This window comes from Myotis nattereri (assembly GCF_964212035.1).
Source record: "Myotis nattereri genome assembly, chromosome: 2".
Lineage (NCBI taxonomy): Eukaryota > Metazoa > Chordata > Mammalia > Chiroptera > Vespertilionidae > Myotis > Myotis nattereri.
The window spans coordinates 12824122-12848309 of record NC_138076.1 but is presented as its reverse complement, the minus strand read 5'-3'; the positions used below and the strand labels follow the sequence as shown (position 1 = coordinate 12848309).

General features: G+C 36.5%; 1 protein-coding gene across 1 annotated transcript in view; it reads left to right on the top strand.

The window, feature by feature from the left end:
• The window catches only part of MICU3 (mitochondrial calcium uptake family member 3), a gene marked incomplete at its 5' end in the record, with an annotated part of 74252 nt that overhangs the window by 40467 nt on the left and 9597 nt on the right, over nt 1–24188 (top strand). The window contains 6 exons of the mRNA XM_081084738.1: nt 980–1062; nt 3522–3593; nt 8508–8546; nt 15978–16073; nt 22708–22808; nt 23228–23399. Of these exons, the coding sequence (XP_080940864.1) occupies nt 980–1062; nt 3522–3593; nt 8508–8546; nt 15978–16073; nt 22708–22808; nt 23228–23399 (563 nt within the window). The remainder of the gene's footprint in view (nt 1–979; nt 1063–3521; nt 3594–8507; nt 8547–15977; nt 16074–22707; nt 22809–23227; nt 23400–24188) is intronic.

Below are 24188 nucleotides of genomic sequence, written 5' to 3'. Positions count from 1 at the left end.
CTTTTTACATATATTTTTATGATCTTTTTAAAGCTTAAAACCTGGTTATCAGAGATGGTGTAGCTTTTTATTTCTTTCTCAAGTGGATAATAATGAAAGTGTAAGTTTAGATTCCTAAAATACATGCAAGAAATGAAGTTGCATAAAAGATGGCTTCCTTTTCCTTTATTTTCAGAGATAGCTATTACCAGTTAAGAAAGTAGGTCTCTGTACTTCTCCTTTGCTAGATTCAAAATTTCACAACAGCTAGTGGCAAGTGTAGCTGTGGGAGGTCCCTTTTTAAACTTCTTGCCAGTCATCTCAAAAGTGTAGGTCAAATGTTTTGGAAAATGCATGTACACTGAGCTCTTTTAATGACATGTTCAAGTTTTCTTGTGTCCACGTTTTCTTGTTTATGCTTTAGAAGTGAAAAGAGAAAAAGGATTGAACCTCATTGTAGGGTTCATAAAATTAAAGCAGTTCATAGTGTGCTAAAACCTGTCTTTTTCAGAAAATTAATTATTCTTTGTATTTTGGGGACAATTGAGAATTAATTATGTAAGCCTCTTATTTTATATTTCTGTTTTTGAAGTTTAAACTCTAAAAGTTTCAACCCAAATTGCAATCTCTCAAGCTTGACTTATATTTTTATAGGTCATTTCCATTATAATTTCCTCCAGAATTTGGATTACTTTATTGTGTCATATTTATTTTTGGAAGGAAGATAGTGGCATTTTACTATCAGTGCCATGCAGCCAGTATCACACAATATTTGTAAAGTATATTATCAATTCTGTTACTAAATATGCTAATATATGAAGCAGAAAGATGTGTATTTCTATACAGCTTTTATTATATTTAATAGCAACATGTTGATTTAATTTATTGCTTAAAGAAGTTATTTCTGTACTGAATATAAATAACTGTTTATAACTAATATGTACTATGTACTTTAAAGCCATTTCCCATTTCAAAAATACTCCTCTGTCTTTTCTGGCAGAGCCTCATGCAGGGTTTAGAATAGCTTTCAACATGTTCGACACTGATGGCAACGAGATGGTGGACAGAAAGGAGTTTTTGGTGGTATGTATATTATTTGCTGAATTTTTATCAATGATTAAATATTAATTCCTTATATTTTTATGTTTTGCATTATTTGAAATAACATCGTAGAAGCAAGAGTGAAAATTTTATGCTTTCATGTATATTCTGATATTCTTTGAGTAATTTTTACATTGTAAAAATAAATTACATTCCATGTATAAAGATGGTTACAGTTGTTGACACATTTTTTGGAAGTTTGAAATAAACATTTTCTTTTGAATGGATGCCCAGTGAGTGCTCATTCCCCAACTTATCGGCCAACCAGTCACAGTTCTGCCGGAGGAACTTCCTTCTCATTACAGGATGTACAATCATTGTTCTTCCTGTTCTCTTTCATTCACTTCTGCCTTGTATTCCAGTCTTGTCCCCATTTTCCTGTTCTGTTCTCCTGCCTTTGACCAAAGGCTGATCTAAAGAGGAAGGAGAAAGATTGCTTTTTAGATATTTGTCCTTTGATCTTTCTCACCTGACTGGTCCTGTGTTGTTGCTGGTCTAGCAACATCATTTCATCACCCCATGCTGCTTCCGAAATTTTTAAATTTCTTTTTACCCATGTGTTTCTGCTCCTACTTCTGTGGCAAAATGGCTGTTACATATTTTTTCTCCAAAATAGAGATTAACATTAATTTATTCCTTACATTAACAAGGTCTACTCTTAGCTTTTATGTTCAAGTCTATATTTACCTATATTTTCCTAGTAAAAAATGACATATACATATATATATAGCCATTTTATTTTCGATTTTTCCTTTGTAACAAGCCATTAAAAATTCCTCAGGAAACCTCTGTACTATTTTCTTCGGAGGCTGGAACATGGAAGAGAAACCATGAAATCATTTTTTTCCATGGTAGGAAAGACAAGAGATAAAAATCCTCATCAAAAGCTAATTAGTAACCATTCGAAAGGAAGCAAGCAGAATAATTGTTGGTATCTATCAAAATGCTTAATCTAATGCCCATGTAGTCCACACTCCTGAGTACAGTTCCTGAGCCACACCTTTGGAGCTGGAGCCATACAAGACCCCTCATTTTCAGGATGGTAGGGCAGTGAGAGTTTTCAATATCATCGCAAACACAGAGCTATGTTCTTAACATCCTCAAATGGACAGATTTCGTTTTAAATATAGTTTTGTTATGATAGTGTACAACTGTATTTTAGGATTTTCCTAATGGGCCTAGTAATCTAAATAACTATCATTAGGCTTTCTGTGGCAACACTGCCAGGTTCCACCCCACTGACTTAAAGATTGACTTTTAGAACTCAGTCCATTGGAAGTTGCCTATATAGGTGTCTTTTGGAATACTATCCATGTGGAGATGGGAGGTAAAAACATTTATGTAGAACTTCTGTTTGCACTCTAGACTCATTAAAGCTGCCGTCTCTTTAAAGCTGTGGTTTACTCTTTGCAGTGGCGGTACTTCTTCCTCATGTATGATGTTTGTTTGCAAACAGCAAGAGTTCTGAAAGCAGAAGGTGGAGGTTGGCTGTTATTTATAGAGGCTTAAAGTCTGATTCCCGTGCCTATTTACAAAGTGATTATTAACCTTTGCTAAAAAACAAAAAAACAACAACAACACTTTTCACTAAGAAAAAGTGTGAAAATGAATTTATATGTTAATAAATTATATTTTGTACTGTGTTTTTATTTCATATTTTGGAAGGTAATACATTTTATTTGACTTTCAACTATTGCCATACAAAATGAAATGGAGAGTTAAGATAGCTGTGTACATTACAGAGACAAGAACAATAACCTTACCAGAAAACTTAGGCTTCCATTTATAAAATAGGATTTTAGAGAAGAAATAATATTTATAATAATAGCTAACACTTAGAGTTACTGTGTGACAGGCAATGTGCTAAGTAATTACTTAAAAATATTTACTCTGCACACCATTCATATAAGACCTGTCAATTATACCTCCATAAAGCCAGAGGAGAAAAATTTCCCATAAGGTACAGCATTATCTCTGTTCCTGATGTGGAAAACAAGCCTTAAATAACGAGAGTAACTTTTTCAAGGATTATACTTGCAGAGCCCATGCTCCCATCACAATGCTCAGTTACCTGAAAAAACCTTAGAGGTCATCTAGTCCATCTTAATTTGACATATGAGCAAATTGGAGCCCTGCGAGGGTTGAGTGGCTTGTCCACCACCTTAGAATTGGTGTATGACAGAAGGTGGGCTCAAAACCAGAGACCCTGTGTTCTACTCCAGTGTTCTTTATACCCCAGTGGGCTTCCTCTCTTTTTATGTTTGTGCCATAAATTCCATGTCTTTGTGCCTTAGAGATAAAATAAAACTATAATTTTGTACATTTTACTAACTGTGGGTTGCTGGTACCAAAGGTTGTATTTTCGTTGGTATCAGCAACCCACAGATAAGTAGGTAGGTACCCAGAAACTCTTGTTTGATATTGATTGGTTTTCTTTTCAGCTTCAAGAGATATTCAGGAAGAAAAATGAAAAGAGAGAAACTAAAGGAGATGAAGAAAAGCGTGCAATGCTGGTAAGAATAATTTATAGTAGTTTCAGAGAGGGTTCTAGATAATTACTTATGTTGAAAACAATAAAGTCTATAACTTTGAGGCTGTTCCATTCTTCAAAACTTTTTAAAGTTCTTATATAGAAAAATTGCTGTAGTATTATATGTATTGATACCAACATTTATATCCAATATTGTTATTACATTTCTGTAGCCATAATTACATTCATTAAATAATTTTATTCATATTGTGGTATTCCATGAGATTCATTAACAGGTTAATATAAATCATTATGCATATACAATTTAAAGGAGAATTGCAAAGATTTCATTACCCATATAGAATTTAATGGTACTATAACAATATGAATGTTGAAGTAAAAACAAGGAAATAATATGTTATTTTGCATTCTTAGAAGTATATATTATAGATTTTTCTTCTGGGATGATGTTTTCATCTTACTCCGAAGGTAGAGTTAAGCAACATTTCACTCCATTTTCCTACCAGTTTTCTTTTGCTTGCCATAAGTATTTCAACCTGACAACATCCCAGGTCCACATAATAAAAAATAACAGGTACTGCATCCTTATTACCAGGCACCATACTAGATGCTTTGCCTGCATTTTCTCATTTAATCTACCCAGCAGTTCTCTTATAGATGTACTTATAGATGTGGAAACTGATTGTTGAAATGATTAAATATCTTGTCCAAAATTATATAGCTACTAGAGGCCCAGTGCACAAAAATTTGTGCACGGGTTGGGGGGGGGGGCGGGGGGGTCCCCTCAGCCCAGCCTGTGCCCTCTCGCAGTCTGGGACCCCTCAGGGGATGACCACCTGCTGGCTTAGGCCCGATCCCCAGGGGATTGGCAATCAGACATCCCTCTGTCAGCCCGGCAGCCCTCGGGGGATGTCCACTTGCCAGCGGGGAGCAGGCCTAAACTGCAGTTGGACATCCTTAGCACTGCTGAGAAGGCAGGAGAGGCTCCCACCACCACCGCTGTACTGGCAGCCATCAGCCTGGCTTGTGGCTGAGCAGAGCTCCTCCCATGTGAGAGTGCCCTGGCCACCAAAGGGCAGCTTCTGCATTGAGCGTCTGCCCCCTGGTGGTCAGTGTGTGTCATAGTGACCAGTCATTCCCAGTCCTTCTGCTGTTAGGGTCAGTTTGCATATTACCCTTTTACTATATAGGATAGAGGCCTAGTGCATGGGTTGGGGCCGGCTGGTTTGCCCTGAAGGGTGTCCTAGATCAGGGTGGGGGTCCCGCTTGGGTGCCTGGCCAGCCTGGATGAGGGGATGATGGCTGTTTGCAGCTGGTCACACCCCCTTCAGGGTGGGGGTCCCCACTGGGGTGCCTGGCCAGCCTGGATGATGGGATGATGGCTGTTTGCAGCTGGTCACACCCCTTTCAGGGTGGGGGTCCTCACTGGGGTGCCTGGCCAGTCTGGGTGAGGGGCTGAGGGCTGTTTTCAGACTGGTGGGTGACTGAAGCTCCCAGCATCTCCTTTTTTCTTTTTCTTTTTTATTCTGGGATTTATTTACCTTCTATAGCTGTCACTGGAGCTGAGAGCCGGCTCTAGCTCTGAGGCCATTGCCGGCTGAAAGCAGGTATCTGGGTTTGTTTAGATTCTATAATTGAAACTCTGTTGCCATCACTGGCCGCTCTAAGCTCTGAGGCCGCACTGGCTGAAAGCAGGTTTCTGGGGTTTGTTTAGGTTCTATAATTGCAACATTGTTGCATCCAGAGCTCAGAGCCCAGCAGCGGCAGGCGGGGAACCTTGGCTTCCTCCATCACTGGAGCAAGCAAGCCTCCTGTTCGCTTCAGCTGCCTGGCTGCTGGCCGCCATCTTGGTTGGCAGTTAATTTGCATATCTCGCTGATTAGCCAATGGGAAGGGTAGCGAAGTTACGGTTAATTACCATGTTTGTCTATTATTAGATAGGATTAAATGACAATTCCAAGATTTGAACCCATGGCTGACCAGCTCCAAAATCTAAACTTTTACCCACTGTAGCATATTTCTTCATCTAGTACTTAGAGAGCAGAAACATAGTGAGTTTTGTTGGCATGTAAATGGCAATTGTTTCATTTGCAAATTAGTGATTTGCATTGGTCTACCAGGAATTCAAATAATTAACATACATCATTTAATTAGTGCTCCTGAAATCTCATTTACCTAATTTAGCTATCAGGCTATTTCTTAAAACAGCCTCAGCATTCTATGATAATACAGTGGGGCCTTGACTTACAAGTGTCCCAACTAACGAGTTTTTTGAGATACCAGCTGTCTCTCGGCCGATTTTTTGCATTGAGTTGATAGAGTAATTTGAGTTAACAAGCTCCTTAATGAGCAACTTAATGAGCTCGGTCTCGGAACGAATTAAACTCGTAAGTCAAGGTCCCACTGTATAGCTCTCTACAAATGTTTAATTAGTGGTAACTTATTGTTAATAGCCATCATATTTTAAATAATGCAAATATGAACTGATGAGATTTTTGAGTTTTGAAGCTATTAGAATTTAGTTGAAAGTGAAAATATATGGATTAAATTAGAGAGATAGCATAGCACAGGCTTTGAATATCAGCTCTGTCCTTAATACCTGGGTGACCTTGAATAAGGTCCTTAACATCCCTGTGGCTCAGTTTCTTCATTTTTACAAAGAGGACAAGAGGACATGTGATTCTTATGGGGTTTAAATGAGCTAAAACATGTAGCCACTTAACAGTATGTAAAATAAACACTCAAAAAGGAATTAGTAGAACCATATAGTTACTATGGTCACAGTTACTTAAACCTGAATATTTATATACCCAAATAAAAATTAAATCAAAATCAAATCTAAAAATATTTACATGCCAAATAAGATTAACTTTATTCAAAAGGAGAGAGGAAAATGAACATAACATTCTTGAGACACATTATTTGCTAAGCTCTGTGCTATAGCTGTTATAAATTTTACTTCCATTTAGTCCTCATTATGTGTCTCCCAGGTAAGTACCATACCTGTTTTACAGATGAGAAAACAATCATAAAGGGATTCATTAACATGCCTAAGGTCATGGCAATATAAGAGCAGAACAAGATTCCATCACAGGTCTCTCATACCATTTCTACTGCCATGATGCTACATTTAGATTTCCCCCTGTCGCATATAGAATTACTGAAGCATCCTCTCTAATAAAGAGGTAACATGCAAATTGACCATCACTCCAACACACAAGATGGCCACCCCATGTGGACACAAGATAGCCGCCAGGGCAGTTGTGGGCAATTAGGCCAGCAGGGGAAGACAGTTGCGGGGGACCCAGGCCTGCAGGGGAGGTCAGTTGGGAGGGACCAGGCTTGCAGGGGAGCGCCATTGTGGGTGACCAGGCCTGCAGGGGAGGGCAATTGGGGGGGGACCAGGCCAGCAGGGTAGGGCAGTTGGGAGCAACCAGGCCAGAAGGAGAGGGCAGTTGGAGGTGACCAGGCCTGCAGGGGAGGGCAGATGGAAACGACCAGGCCTGCAGGGGAGGACAGTTGGGGAGGACCAGGCCTACAGGGGAGGGCAGTTGGGGGCAACCAGGCTTGCAGGGGAGGGTAGTTAGGGGGGACCAGGCCTATAGGGGAGAGCCATTGTGGGTGACCAGGCCTGCAGGGGAGGGCAGTTGGGGGCAATTGGGCCGGCAAGGGAGAAGTTAGGCATCAGGCTGGCAGGGGAGTGGTTAGGGCAGCAGTTCTCAACCTGTGGGTTGCGACCCCTTTGGTGGTCGAACGACCCTTTCACAGGGGTCGCCTAAGACCATCCTGCATATCAGATATTTACATTACGATTCCTAACAGTAGCAACATTACAGTTATGAAGTAGCAACAAAAATAATTTTATGGTTGGGTCACAACATGAGGAACTGTATTTAAAGGGACAGAAGGTTGAGAACCACTTGGTTAGGGGGTGATCAGCCTGGCAGGTAGAAACGGTTAGGGGCAATCAGGCAGGCAGGCAAGCAGTTGGAAGTCAGGATTATGCAGTCCCGGATTATGAGAGGGATCCTAGATTGGAGAGGTTGAAGGCTGGGCTGAAGGACACATACACCACCACCACCATCACCATGCCTCCACCCCCCCCCCCTCCCCGTGCACAAATTTCGTGCACCTGGCCTCTAGTCTATCTAATAATAAGATAATATGCGAATTGGTCAGGACACCGACACTTAATGACCAATCAGCAGGCTGTGTCCCTGCCCCCTGTGCCAGCCTGGAGACATGAGGCTCGCATCCCCGACCCCGGCAACAAGCCTGGGATGTGAGGCTCATGTCCTTTCCTATGTGCCGGCCCGGAGACATCAGGCTTGCGTTCCCGACCCTGGCAACAGACCCTGGGACGTGAGGCTCACGTCTGTGCCCCCTGCACCGGCCCAGGGGTCCACAGGCACGCGGAGGTCCTCAGGCCTCCACCACACCCATCCCAAGGGCGGGGCCATGGTGGGGCCTCTGTGCACCTGTGCCAGAGGTCCGCAGGCCTCCGCCTCCGCTGGCTTTGGCCTACCTCTTTGGGGCAATCCATTGAGGAGCCCCGGATGGGTGGGCAGGGCCTACCTCTTTGGGGCGATAGATCATGGGGCTCCCACACTGCACTGGGCCACTGGTGTCTAAATAAAGTCACATACTTTGGAGGAACAAGTTTTACTCAAAGCAATAGCTCCATCAGAAAGTTACAATTGAAATGGTTGAAATGAGCACATTATAAATAATGTTTAATTATATGAGATTTTTTTAAACTTTGCTACTCATCTTTAGCATTTATCCCACTTGTGTGTATGCACTGTATATAGAATGTAGCATAATGATTTGCCCTTCCTAATTGATTATTTTGTCATCTTTTTCTTTTTTTCTTTTGCTGTACTTGGGTTCATTCTGAAATGTGACACTTCATTTGGCCCTTTGTGCTCTATGTCAGCGTCTTCAACTGTATGGATACCATTCACCTACTGATAGTGTATGTACAATACTTTAAATATTCTTTATGTGAATATCCCTCCCCTGTTATACTTGATAATGTTATTTTGTTATCTAAAACTATATCTGCTACTGAAATGTTTAGGAATTTATTGAATATGATAAGATGCAACCAAGCCAAAAATTTTTTTTATTTCCTTCCTATATTTATGAGAAGACTAAAATTTACAGAGTAATTGTATAACTAACTTTAGATTGAAATAAAGAAAAGATGAGTGAACAACAACCAGCAACTCTGGTAAACAATTGAAATTTTAAAATTTTCAGCAGTTTTTGAAGAGTTAAATACAAATTATGGAGCAGATTTTCAGACTATGCTCCTGCAAACACAGGCATTTTAAGAATTAGGTCTATGTATCTGACATACATTATTTTCTCAATTCTAATACAGAGGTATGTTAATGGATAGACTTTTCTTAGTTTTCAGTATTTCTCCCAATTTTTTTTTCTAAAACCTTTGATACCTGCCTATCACCTATGTTCTATACAAAAGTCTGGTATAAGATGACATTAGATATGTTTAATCTGTCAATGTATCATGTTATTTCTCAAAGAGGATTATGATTTTCAGACTCTTCTTTTCCTGATGAAGTTAGGAGTTCTGTAAATGATCTTCCAATATACTCTTCTTATGCTAAGCTTTCTTCTTTGCTTTCTCCTGGAAAGTTGAGCTTGTTGGTTAGCCCAGTTACTAAATAACTAAGAATAGGCCATGCCCCTTTTAAATGTAAACATGCAGGATTCATTTAATTTCCCCAAGGTTAGAAGGATCCCTCAAATTACATAAGTTCCACCTGAGAGTAGGCCTTTGAATTCAGGGTGATGGACTCAGTATAATGCAGGTCAGAGAGTTCAGTTATAGTGTGCAACTCTGTAAGCACCTGTGCTGCCTCCTGTGTTGGACAATCAAAAGTTCAAGGCACAAAACCTGACTCTGTTCTAGATTTGAACATATGCTGGAGGCCGATTCTACATAACATAAACCTCAGATACCTTGCCAAAGTCGCAGGGAGTGGACCTAGAATGGGTTGGCAAACAAGCCAAGTCCATGGGACCCTTAGGACGGACTAGTTATTTTGATTCTTTACAAGATACTTAAATTTTTTCTACAAAATTCATGACTGTTTGTCTTTAAATATGGTCTATCATTTTCTTAAAATTTTGAAAAGATTCCTCTATTAATCATTTCAAAAATTGGTAAGAATATGAAAGATAAATATCTTATAGTTTATAATACTGTATGTCTTGTGAAACTTAATAAATGTTAATACTTATATCTTTATTATTTATTTTTCTAATCTAATATGTCATTGCATGAGCCATTTTCCAACTATGGCAATTTATAGTTTTCCTTTAAATTCATAATAATTTTTTTAATAAAATGCAAGCAAACAAGAAAAATGTATTTAAAATTAGAAAAATTCAGATAGCCTGAAAGTTTATATGAAATATGATTGGTGTATGTATTGCACAAATATATTATTATAATATTATGAATTAACTGGTAATTATCTGCTAGTTTCCAGAGCTGTAGATGAACCGGAATGATCAAGTAGATAATTTGAGTACAGTTCATGGAGCTGAATATAACCTAAGATTCTACCCTTAGGAAGAAGTTCCTCAGTAAAGGCAAAGCCCTCCTGACTTGACTATAGAGACAGATTCTGTGTCCTCTGTTGGACCCTGTCCCAAAACTTAATTGCTCCTGCAGTAGGTTCTACCTGTATTCTGCCAAGTTACTGTTTACTTCGTTTCTTGCTTCAGTATTTAGGAGGATCATTACCTATACCTTTCTGTTCCAAACAACCCTGATTCTTTTCATATTTCTGATATAGCCAACTCTTGATTATCTGACCACTGTAATGAAAAGATATATTAAAAATTCAAAAAAATAAATAATGCAAAAGTGAAGTATATTTGATTTTGGTATGCCTTATGTGACTTTTTAAAGTACTTAAAGATTATCTTAATTACCCTATATCCATTGTAGTAAAAAAATGTACTAGCTTTTATACAATTTTTTGACACATGTTGAGATGTGTTTTATGGACTAAAACAATGTTAATATTTACAAATGATCTGTGTTTGAAAAAAAATGTGTATGTTCTAATTTGGGGTATAGGGTTATATTTTTAAGATAGATAATATATCAATACATATTAGAACAAACTTATTAATTAAATGTTTTAAATCTGTTATTTCTAATGTTTTTGTCTGCTTAATCTTTCAGTTAGTATGTTAAATTATATGTTACAATGATAGACTTGTCAATTTCTACTTATAATTATGTTATTTTTTATTTTATATACTTTTGAAACATTGTTATTGCCTATTTAAGAATATAAATTACTTATGTCTTTTTAATGAATTGACTCTTCTATAATATAGTAGCCCTAGATATCTAGAAATGTTTTTTTCTTAAAATATATTTTATTGTTAAAATAAATATACCACCTTTATTTTTATTAATATTTTATTATTTTTGCATTTTGTGTTTTTTATTTTCTATTTTTCCCTCTAATGATGATGAAGCTTTTCCTGATTTTTAAAATATATTTTTAGTTCAGAAATTTACTGTAAATAAAAATAAATAATAATAAAAGTTTGACCACAATATAGCTAAAAAATAAACTTGCCATGCCCCCAAAAGCTCCTTATATTGTCTCTCTAATGATGATTCTTTCCTCTTCTCCAAAAGATAACTACAGAAATGACTTTTATGTAAACCACTTCTTTGGCTTTGCAGTTTTACCACCTACTTATGTATGCATCATAAATCATATAATTTAGTTTTACCCATTTTAGAACTCATATAAATGGGATCATATTATATGAGTTTTTCATGTTTCTTCTTTGACTCAACATCATGATTGTCCATTTCATTTTCATTGTTGTATCTAGATCTAGTTCATTCACTGTTACTGCTGTAAGCAGCAGTTTTCAAACATTTTGGTCTCAGAACCCCTTTACATTGTTGAAAATTATTGAGGACCCAAAAGAGCTTTTGTTTGTAATGGTTATATCTATCTATATTTACTAGTATTTACCATATTAGAAGTTACAACTGAGAAATTTAAAAATATTTATTATCCTTTTAAAATAAACACTCACATGTTAACGAACATTTTAATGAAAAATAACTCCAAAAATGTAGTGAGGATAGTGGCATTTTACATTCTTTGCAAATCTATTTAATATCTGGCTTCATAGAAGACAGCTGGTTTCTCATAGATGCTTCTGCAAGTCAAGCTGTTGCAGTATGTTATTTTGGCAGCAAATACTCTCAATTGCTTCCCTTGGAGTGACAGGCTCACTTGGTTCACTTAAAAAAAAAAAATGTCTGCCAGATACCAAAGTCTAAACAACCATAGTTTGTCTATCAGTTATTCTTTCAAGTAAAAATGATTGTTCATGAAAAAAAGTGGCTACTTTTCTTTGCAACACAAACCGTCACACACGTTTCTTTTCTGAAGACAATCATATGACTTTAGTAGGCAGAAGTGCTTTACGCATGCTTCCAGGCTCACTACACCAAATATTGAAAAGATGTATGCTCAAAGATCAGTTTAACAAAATTGTAAGTTTATTCTTCAGCAAGTACATTCTTTTTTTTCTTTCTTTTGAAATTAAAACTTTTTAATTTAAATTCTTTATTGTTTAAAGTATTACATAAGTCCCCTTTTCCCCCCATTGACCTCACCCCAGCCACCCCCACCCCCACCCCCAGCTTATGCCCTCATCCCCCCCCCCCCTCAGTGTCCATTGGTTAGGCTTATATGCATGCGTACAAGTCCTTTGGTTGATCTCTCCCCCTTATTCCCACCCTCCCCTACCTTCCCTCTGAGGTTTGAGCATCTGATTGATGCTTCTCTGTCTCTGGATCTGTTTTTGTTCATCAGTTTTGTTCATCAGTTTCTCTGACTGACTAATTTCGCTTAGCATAATGCTCTCCTGCTCCGTCCATGCTGTTGCAAATGGTAGGAGTTCCTTCCTTTTTAACCACCTTCTCCTACTGCCCATTCCTTCCCCACCTCAGGAACCACTCATCTGTTAGGTTTCTATGATTTCGGGGTGGTTTTTTTCTGATTTTTAATTGAGGTATGATTGACATATAACATATTGGTTTCAGGTATACAACATAATGATTCAATATATGTATATATGCCCTTATTTTGAACGATAATTTTACTAGGTATATTGTTATAGGTTGACACTTATTCTCAGCAAATTATGATATCATTCCAGTCTTCTGGCTTCTATTATTGACATTGAAAAGTCAGTTCTAAGTCTAATTATTATTCTTTTGTAGATAGTCTGTTTTCTTTCTTGCTACTTTTAAGATTTTCTTTTGCCTTTGGTGTTCTACAATTCTATAACATCCTTTTTTACTATTACCTGTTACAAAATTTATTGAACCTCTCAAATATGAAGATTGTTTACTTTTATTCTTTTTTTTAATATATTTTTATTGATTTTTTACAGAGAGGAAGGGAGAGAGATAGAGAGTTAGAAACATCGATGAGAGAGAAACATCGACCAGCTGCCTCCTGCACATCTCCCACTGGGGATGTGCCCGCAACCCAGGTACATGCCCTTGACCGGAATCGAACCTGGGACCTTTGAGTCCGCAGGCCGACACTCTATCCACTGAGCCAAACTGGTTTCGGCTACTTTTATTCTTTAATATTCACTGAACTATCTGTCTTTTACCTCTTTTAATAAAGGTGTAGACCTACCTTACACTCTGGTAAGGAGGCCTAAAGCTCACAGAGTCATCAGAGACACTAAGACTGAAGAAATTCTTTGCCAGTTTTTCTACTATTTGCATATCAAAACATTATAATACCTGTTTTATAATCACAGCACACAGTTATATTTGGGCATATTCCCCTATCAGTCTTTCCTTAGCCTGCATGTGTTTGTTCTGATTTTGTGTTTGCTTTGCATTTCTTGCTATTAAAATCTATTCTAATTTTTATGGCTACCTTAAGTTTATTTTAAATATTCTATTATATTTTTCTGGTATTAAAAATTTCTACTAGTTTTGCATGTTCTGAAAATTTACTCTTAATTACATCATCCAAGCCATTAATTAAATAATAAAATATTGGCTCCTGAACAGACACACATATAAGAATCTATGACTGTGCCAGGAAAACCACTGATATATTAGCCATATTTCCCTGCAATTGCATGCCATATATTTATTTAACATAAGGCATGACAGTAGTTGCTGTGAGAACATTGTCCCTTCCCTCAGAAACTTTATAATTTAAAACACTCTTTAATGCAGCCATTCCGTTGTATATTCTAGCAAAATTTAATCTGAAGCTAAATAAAAAGTGGGGAAGCTTTCTGCAGGAGGTGACTATTAAGCTGTTATGTTCTAAATAAGACTTTTATTTTGTTTTAAAAAGTGATATATATTATCTTCGCTCTAACCGGTTTGACTCAGTGGATGGAGCTTTGGCCTGTGAACTGAAGGGTCCCAGGTTCGAGTCCGGTCAAGGGCATGCACCTTGGTTGTGGGCACATCCCCAGTGCGGGGGGTGCAGGAGGCAGCTGATGGATGTTTCTCTCTCATGGATGTTTCTAACTCTATCCCTCTCCCTTCCTCTCTAAAAAATCAATAAAATGTATTTTTTAAAAAGTGATATATTATCCTGATAGGTAAATACACATTCTTATTTTAAAATACAGCAACACGAAAAGGAGAAAATAAAAAATATTCTAATGCCACCATTCAGAGGTAATCAGTATATTGGAGTATACTTACCTCTTTTCTATGCGCAGGAAATATGTTTTTTTCGATAGAGATCCATGTCAGTAAAGTTTATCAAATTGATTTCATCCCTTAACAGGTTGTAAATATTTTTCTAATGTCATCAGAATGTGTGTGTGTGTGTATGTGTGTGTGTGTGATGTTGACAAGTGTTTGGAAGTAGGAAAGAGGCTTCACAAAGCAAGTCATTCCTTTAACCCTCCTAAGAATAATATAGTAAGTCTTATTTTCTAGCTTGATAGATTTAATCATCCTTTTCTTTATCATATATTAACCTTCTAAGTTACAATTTAAAAGTATATCCATGTTCAAAATGTTTAGATAATATTTGCACACTATTTAATCTGGCTACCATTTATTGAGGTTCTACCATACCTATATAAAAGAAAGTGAACTGTGTTAGTTCTATATTCAGCTCATTTTACTTATTTAGCTTATAATTTTAGTTAAAGCTTGTTTAGTTGCTAAAGGGGGTGATGAGCAAAATGTCATATGGCTAAACTTACACTTATGGTAATAAATATGTCCATGTTATATACGTGACTCCTGCTGAATAATACATATTTAAAGATTTTATTCAAATACGGGCAATAGACAGTGCTTTCAAGTTAATAATGAATTGAAACTTGGATCTTTGAAATAATTCTCAGATGCGTTATAATTTTATTAGCGGCATCAGACTTTTAAAAATTAACACACACACACACACACACACACACACACACACACACACAAATAAAAGTGCTCTCGTCATCAGCTGCTACTCCTAAGTGTACCGTGCTGCATTTTCTTCCCACAATAATCAAAGAGTCCCAAGCCCAAGAACCTGGGAAGCCTTCCCTGATAAATCTGGACAGAAACTTACATTTAATTATTTTTGAGTCTTTATAAACTCTTAACGCTTGTAGTTCTGCATTTTCATGTGAAGATTAGACTACACTTCTTAGTCTAGATATCCTCTTCTTCAAACTAGCCAATACTGAGGTAGAAGCTAGTGTTCTCTCCTTATGGTAAATAGCAAGTACCTTATATGTAGTATATATCATAGATATATGTAGTATATATCTACAGACACACCTATCAAATCCCTGAAGAGCTTTGAGTAAACTGGCTTATTTCTTTTTGACAAATTTCAGATTAGTTTAAATTTTGTTTCTCTAAAGTGTGGATACGGTCATTTTGATTCTTTGATGCACTAACACAATGTATGCCAGCCAATAATAATTCATTTTTAAATTAATCATGGTTTTTATTGGTTGCTACAAAATTCCCCAGATCCTCTACAAATGAATTGACTTCACATCAGGCATGAATAAAATTTTTATTTCACACTTTCTTAGAAGTTACACATGTTTCAGTAGAAGGGCTTGGGGGAGGGGTGAAGAATATGATTCTTTTTGACAAAGCCACATTGTACTTAGAAAGAGTGGTTATATACCATTACACCTTTGAAAATACCCAGGGTTTACCGGCAATGTAATATAATACTGTTGTGTGCAGCAGAAAACAAAAGAAGGTAAGCTAATGTGTTTTCTTTTCAAGGTTGGGTGAAAAGACTTAAAGTGTATAAATTGTCATTCTTTGTGACTACCTTTTAGATTTCAGTTGTGCTTCTTATAACTTCTACAGGTACTTAAACCAGATGCTGAGGAACTTGTCTCCAGAAGCTACTGGGATACATTGAGACGTAATACAAGCCAAGCACTGTTTTCAGACCTCGCAGAGGTATAATTAAACCTCAACCAGGTCGTTGTATTATTTGCCATTTTGTTAATCTCGGCCTTGTTTTATTTTAGAGTCATAATGATGGAGCCAAAGATATATTTTATCTTTTTCCTTTCCTCCAATAAAGCAGTAATTTCTATGTGTAAGTGGTGTATTTGAGTATGTCAGCTATGCTGGCAGAGACTGCAAGGTCACCTATATCTATGTTAAATCAACTTGCTTGTTGTAGAAAACATGACTTTCCAACTTAATTAAAAGGAAGTATTGTTATTTTTAACTTAAGAAAATTTGAAAATGCTGTTTCATAGTTTCACAGATTCTTCTAACCTTATAACTTGCAATATTTCATGAAATGATGAAACTTAACTTTGGTAAAAGATAGCTAATTGCTAAAGTTACGGAAGATTTAAACAATTAAGTTTCCTAATATCAATAGAGAGTAGCTTAGTGTGGGGCAGGTGTGGTAGGAGCAGTCAAGGAAGGGAGAACATTTCCTCTTGACATTGTTTAGTGCGTGGAAAATAAAAAGCACACCAACTGTTATTCATGCTGGTTTTGAATTTTATTGAGACACACACCTTATTGCTGCACTCAGACTGCTCCAGCACCCTGCTCTGATTATGCCGCTGTTCATAGGGATTTGTCATTTTAAAAGATGGGCTGTGTCTTGTGGATTAAACACTAATTTATGTTTTTTAAATAATCTTTTTTTTGTTGACTTGAGAGACAGAAACATCAGTTTGTTGTCCCACTTATTTATGCATTTATTGGTTCATACATGTTTGTGCCCTGATCAGTGATTAAACCTACAACCTTGGTTCGATCAGGACGTTGCTCTAACCAACTGAGCTACCTGGCCAGGAGTTATTTTATGGTTTCTATTGAGATTTTTTTAAGAACTTTAGAGATGGCTATCATCTTACAACAAAGGACTTTTCAGTAAATACTAACAGATATATCTCTCATTAGCTTTTTCTTTGTAAAGTTGATTTCTCATTTCTTTTTCTAAAGTTTGACTTTTAAAAGTTACACCTAAAAATATCTAGAGAAGTAAACTGGATTAGGTGTAATTTCTGTTATTTATATATACAGTGTTACTCAAATGATACCTTTAGACTAGGGCAAACACTTAGAAATGTTCGTTTTTTGTGAGTTATGTTCCATTTTAAAGTCCCAAAAGAAATAAAGCTTTCCCCCTATCTCTAAACTGTGTTTGATATATCAATATGGTATAATTATGGTGAGCAATTACTCTTTTAAATTACCTTTTAAATTCGAACTATTTTTAGGCATGAAGTGGTAATAGACGTTCCACTTATAGATAATTTAGATGTACTTAGTTCTAATCATCTGTGCAGACACACATTGGAAGTGCTTAATTCTGTGATCATTTGTGCAGGCACAAAGCGAAGGCACTACTGTGAGCCTTTACTTTCCAGAGCCTAAAAGTAAGAGCCACTTGGGACACCAACCCTTTGAGCCTCTGTGAGCCACTGTGGCCTCGCTTCTAGTCAAGTCTAGTCAAGTCACTGTTGTCCCTCCCCGTTCTAGTCTGACCATCTCTCAGCCTCCAGCCTATCTTTAATCTCATTTAACTCTTTTAGAAAATCTCAATTCAACACAATCTGTGCATTAGATGTTGAATTTAATTTATATCCTGGAGGTTTAGTATCAGAAGACCAGGAAACTCTTACGTACACTCAAAGATTGTAAGTGATTATAGGTTCTTTTGAAGGTGTTTATCACTCTGGCAGAGGTGTGCTGGAGCTGGTTTTTTGGCTTCCCACAGCTAGTTCTGCACAGCTCTTCCTAACTCATCATCCTGTTAAATCTCATTGGTACCTTGAAAATGCCCATGATGGGAGTATTAATACCATAGAAATGGGCAAACACCACCCATTGGGCTTTTTGTCCAGGAGCACCAGTTTACTAGCACACTGTTGGCTGTGGCCAATCCACACTATAATCAGCTTATGCTAAATTAATGAATGAATTTATTCAAGCATCATGAAAGTAAATCTTATGGAGAAGAGAAAGTAGAAAACAAAACAAAACAAGCTATATTCCAAAGGAAAATAATTATTTGGGGATTGTCTGTTACCACCTTCCCACATTAGAGAGGATAACAGAATTAACTATGTTAAGTTACAACTCACTCTAATTCCTTATAGGTGACTACTGATGCTGGTGTAACACTGACTTGTTTATAATATCAGTATTTCAGGATTCAAATTGGTTCAGAAAGAAAGCTTAGAAATCTATTTTTATTTCTTTGTTTCTTGTATATTTAAAATGTAAATCTTGAGATCAGCATTTTTCTTCAAATATTGTAGGTAAATTTGAGATTAGCCTTTCATATTCTTATGCCAGAGCTGTTTCTAACAAGAGATGATTTTTCAATTATAGTAAAACCATATTATAATGAAAATTTAATATGCCACAGCTAACACTACTTTCTAACCAAAATAATAGATAATACATTTACGTAAGCCTCTCAAACAACTGTTGAGTACAGTTTGAATACCAAATTATAAAAACTATTTTGAGTTTTATAGATGAAATTAAAAATTTTTTGTTTGCTTTAAACTTTACTCGTCCTTACTAAATTTCAGTAGGTTATTCAGAACCTCTGCCAACAATCCCTCCAGCCCTGGGATAGAGCTTGATAAGATTATCACATTGGAATCAGTAAAAATATGTTGAAATGATATCCTTAAAACTCTTTCTTTTAATAGTTTGATATTTTTATTTCATGCAAATTTATTAATTTATTTCATTTTTTATGAAACCATTTAAAGTAAGTTTTCATCAAAACAAAGTTAGATAATGGCCTTTCATGTAAATGACCCCTGGGGTTCTTTTGTGGCAGTTTCTTGCTTTCTTATGAAAACACCTGAATTCATTTTAGTTTAACAATGAGCACAAGAATCAAAGGGATGAAGTCTCTATTTTTGTCCCAGCCCTCCTGTGATGCAAGTTATATAACATTGTTAGGATACCAAGGACTCTGGTGTAGTTTTCAGTGACTCCCAACAGTACTCCGTTTCATTGAAGGGGGGCAGTTTTCACCATTCCCATTTTCTAATTTTTCTCTCTAATGTCAAACTTTTACTTATGCCTCTGTGGCTCTGGATTATCTGGATAAGTGCAACCTAAGTCTAATAAGATTTTCATGATGAAAGACTGTAAATGAAGATCCGCTGTGCTCTGTGGGCATGAGAAAAACTGGCTGAATGAGGTCATTATTTAAACCTGTGTAAAACAAAGCCATCTTATTCCCGTGTGTTAGGTCTCGAGGTAAAGGACAGCACGGCACTACAGAAAGCATTCCATAATGTGTTATCTGAGTTCACTAACTTTGGATCTTTCTGTAATCTCTCATTTTAAGGCATCTTTTTTTCAGATCTATATAATATTATATGTGTAGTTTCAATAACAAGTTAAAGTGTACCACGTAAAAATCTTTGTTTTTAAATTAAGCTTCAACATTATTATCTTTTCTATCTAAACTTCTAAAAATACATGGATTTGACCAAAATAATAATAGCTAACACTTATTGGGCCTTTACAATATGCCAGTTAAAGTGCTAAATGATTTACATGTGTTATCTAATACAATAATCCTTTATAGTAGACTGGAGGCTCAGTGCACAAAATCCATGCACTGATAGGGTCCCTAGCGGCTGCCAGCCAGGACCTCCCTCCCTTCCCCCAGCCACCTCCTGGTTTAACTCCCAGACGAACTCCCGGTCGAGGGGACAATTTGCATACTACGCTTTTATCATATAGGATACTTTGTTATTCCTGAGGATAATATCCTCAGAGAGACTGACTTCACCATAGTCACTTAAACTAATAAAGAAAAAAGTCAGGACTCAAAGCCAGACTCTGACTCCTGCGCTTCATCATATTTGCTCACCACACTACTGCTTATTTGTGAAGTAAACAGCTTTCTAAAACACCAACCCTCCTCCTCTGACCTATTTTGTCCTTCCACATTCTGTTCTTTTAGCTGCTAGATGGCTACCCCAGTTCTTCATGCTGACTTCTGATTGGCTAGGTCTTTCACTCTTATGCTCCTTTTAGGCATGCCTTCTCAAATATTTCCTTCTCCTACTAATTTAAGCTGTTCTGTGGGTAATAAACTGATTAGACTTGATTGTATACTATCACAAAAAAATGTCTATAATAAACATGAGATATCTTTCCTGCCACTCCCTTCAAGGTCTTATGCTTTTTCTCAAAGCATCTTACGGCTGCCAATCAGAATCTTTGTATATTTCTTTTAAACACATACTCTAATTTTATCCTCAGAATTGTTATTATAGATAGGGTTATTCCCATTTCACAGAAAAGGTAGTTGAAAGTCAGAAAGTCAGTGAACCCAGGTCATCTGATTTTAAATCCTGCTGTTTCCATTCCAGCAGTCTGCGTTCTCAACCTACAGCTACTGGTGAAGCAGTAGTCCCTTTTGAGCAGTACTCAAAATTACACTAATCTGCCATATATGGAGCCCTGAAAAGCTGGCGTCACTAATCCTATATAATAAAGAGGTAATATGCAAATTAACCCTCACACCCTCACAAGATGGCTGCCTACGACCAGGACGGCAGGGGGTTAGTGAGGGATGACAAAACGACTGAACAGCAGGCTGCATGGGGCGACCAGGCCGGCAGGAGGGTCATGAGGCGCAACCAGGCTGGCAGGGGGGGGAGCAGCTGGGGGCACCCAGGTCAGCAGGGGGAGTAGTTGGGGGCAACCAGGCAGGCAGGCAGGTGAGCGATTAGGAGCCAATGGTCCAGGATTGTGAAAGGGATGTTCAGGATCAGGCCTAAACCAGCAGTTGGACATCCCCCAAGGGTTCTTGGATTGGAGAGGGTGCAGGCTGGGCTGAGGGGACCCCCCCCCCCGCATGAATTTCGTGCACCAGGCCTCTAGTATGGTATATTCAAAAGGTGGTATATGACACCTGTTTTTTGGGCTGTGTTATTTTCCCTCTAGCAATCAGATCTTCAGAGAGGTTGGTTGTACTGTAGGGAACTTCTTGATTATTCCAACTCCTGAGAATACTTGGGACTACTTCTCAGCAAACTAAGCCAAGAAATAGTAGAGAGCTTCTATACCAATTAATAAGGAGTTATATGCTAGAGATCATTTTGAAAAATTCAAACTAAATTACTTAAATACAAATAGATTAGATTACTGAGAATGTCAACAATTTTAGTTCATATAAAGCTGAAGATATCCTACATGTTGGAGTTTTTAGAGAGAGAGGAGTAATCAGTGTAGCAGAGAAATCACTTTAGAAAAGGTGTCATGGATTCAAAGCGGGCATGCTGGAGGGAAGAGTATAACCCCATACTAGTCTTTAGAAAAGAATAATATTTGGTTTAGGGAGAAATGAAATAAAGATCCTATACTAGTAAATGTTATGTAGGATAAAATAGCCATCTTCATGAAAGAGGGCTATAAAGAATCAAAGAATTACCAAAATTTAGAATGTGGAAGAAGAGAAAAGGACTGATCCTTTGTAAAAGAGTATATGCTTTCTGTTTCCTATGTGTGTGTTTTTTATGGAGTACTTATTGTCAGGGTTCTGGCCGAGAAGTAATACATTTCAAATATGTCCCTTTTAATAGAGAAAATGGTAGTTATTATATAACTCTTAATTTGCAGTATAATATATGGGAAAGGTACAGTTATGTGAAATTTATCATTTTTTACCTGAATTTCTAAGATAGGTATGAGTTAATGGCCAAATGAAGAAGGAAGGGAAGAAAAAGAAAGGACTGGAACAGAAATGGAAGGTGGGAGGAAAGGAGGGATGGTGGGAGGGAAGCAGGGGAAAGAAAGGAAAAGCCTATAAAGCTACATAAAAGGAAATAATGAAGATTTTCCACAAGCCATTGAACTTTATAAGGACTATAATTAAGCTATTTTAAGAATACACTTGTTGGAACTTGGTTTATCAAGTTGAATGGGAAAGGAAATACCCTCTGAAATTTTTCAAAAAATGTAAGACTTTTCTTTGAAAAAACTGTAGATGATGTAAATTTCAGAGTATTACTAGTGTAGTTTCTATTCCAAATTATAGTATCTTCTACCTAAATTACCATAAATATGGAATACAGTAAAGTATTATAGTCTAAGTTCTTTTGTAAAGCTTGAGACCATTTCTTTGTCAGCCCCATATGTTCTATACATCTGAAGACTGTATCTATTTTGAACATCCTAAAAAAAAGGATTTTCATGTTGATTAAGAAAATTCCACTATAAATTACTTAAGTACAAATAAAATATTTAGATGATTACTAAAAGAGTTCAACTAGTTTAAATAATTTAAAATATAGGTACCTTTTTTGCATAATTTGAGGTAGGAAACTTCCTAAAATATATAATCATGTCTTTAAAAATTTTTTAGGATAAAGATAGGTTTTGTTCATATTTCTATTTTCTAATTTTGAACTTCATTTTAACTGTAATGGCATTTATTAATACAGTCTTACACTTTTCATTCTAATGTTAATATACTTATATCCTGGATATTTATATGTTGATAAAATTCTTTGAGAGATATTGGGTATCTTCTGTTTGCTCATTACAGCTAACCTTTAAATTATGATTTTTTTTTAAGCGTGCTGATGACATTATGAGTTTGGTAACAGATACCACACTTCTTGTACACTTTTTTGGAAAGAAAGGAAAAGCTGAGCTCAACTTTGAAGATTTTTATAGGTGAGCTTAATTTTTATATTTGTGTTGAAAAACAATGTTAACATGCTAAAGTCAGAAACACCTAGTGCAGTGATACCTTTTCTCTGCTTTCATCTTAACTTGAGGTACTATGTCTAACAAATAGCCACTTCTGTGAGTACCTTTATACCAGTGGTTTTATTGATAAGAATAATAGGAAATTACTGAATAATAAAAAAAATGTGTGGATATCTGGATTGTTATTTCCTATACATTCAGAAGTACTGCAGTCAACACTACACATCACACATTAACTCCTTTAAGTCTCATCACTACCCGGCAAGGTTTTTTGTTATCCCCATTTTACTGATGCGGAAGCCAAAGCTCTGAGAGGCTGAGTGCCATGTTCCCATCAACACTCTTCGTTTATCTTATCCATTCTTTATCCATTCTTGTCATAGATTCATGGATAACCTCCAAACAGAAGTTTTAGAAATAGAATTCCTTTCCTACTCTAATGGAATGAATACCATCAGTGAAGAAGATTTTGCTCATATTCTTTTACGATATACAAATGTGGAAAATACATCCGTATTTTTGGAAAATGTGCGTTACAGTATAGCTGAAGAAAAGGTATCTAATACCCTATTTTTACTTAATACATGTGCTACTATCTTGTAATTATGTAAGTCTATAAATATATTGTTCTTTGTTAGTTCTTTTGCTCTGTGAATTAATAGATACTTTGGATATTCTTTTCCTATGTGTCCTAAGTTTTCTGGCTAAATTTTAAAAATGGCTTAATTTAAAATTCTGGGTAGGTATTCATATTTTTCTTAGATATGCTAAAAACCCATAAGGTTGTTAACAATTATTTTATTCAAATTATGAATATCATTTTTCAAGAGAATTCTGCTGAACTACAGGCTGTGACTACTATATAAACATCACCTCATACAAAGCAGTTTATATTGACATCAGTCACACCTGATTCATTTCTATAACATCCTTAGTAAAAGGTCATTTGAAGATGGCCATTGGTGAGTGAATGATCTTATCAGCAGTTGAAGTGAGGTTTTTCAAAGAGTTTGGATGGCATGAATGGTTAAGGACCTGGAACAACTGATTGTCTATTTGTTTAGCAGCAAGTGTTTTGTCAGCAATTCTGTGCAGTTGTGCATTATCTAGTGGTATTTGAATGCATCGTTGCAACCAAATAGAACTGGTGTTACAAGCACCCCGTCAAGCATGGGATGTTTTGGATATATTGCCTTCTATTTGTGTTTGTAGAAGGATCAAGGTAATCTATCCAAGAAAGACTTGCAAATAGTTTGACTTTGTATAAAATGGATACCTGGTGACAGTGCTAACAATTCTCCAGGAGAAAAAAAGGACTCGATGTATTTGGCCATTAGTTTTACA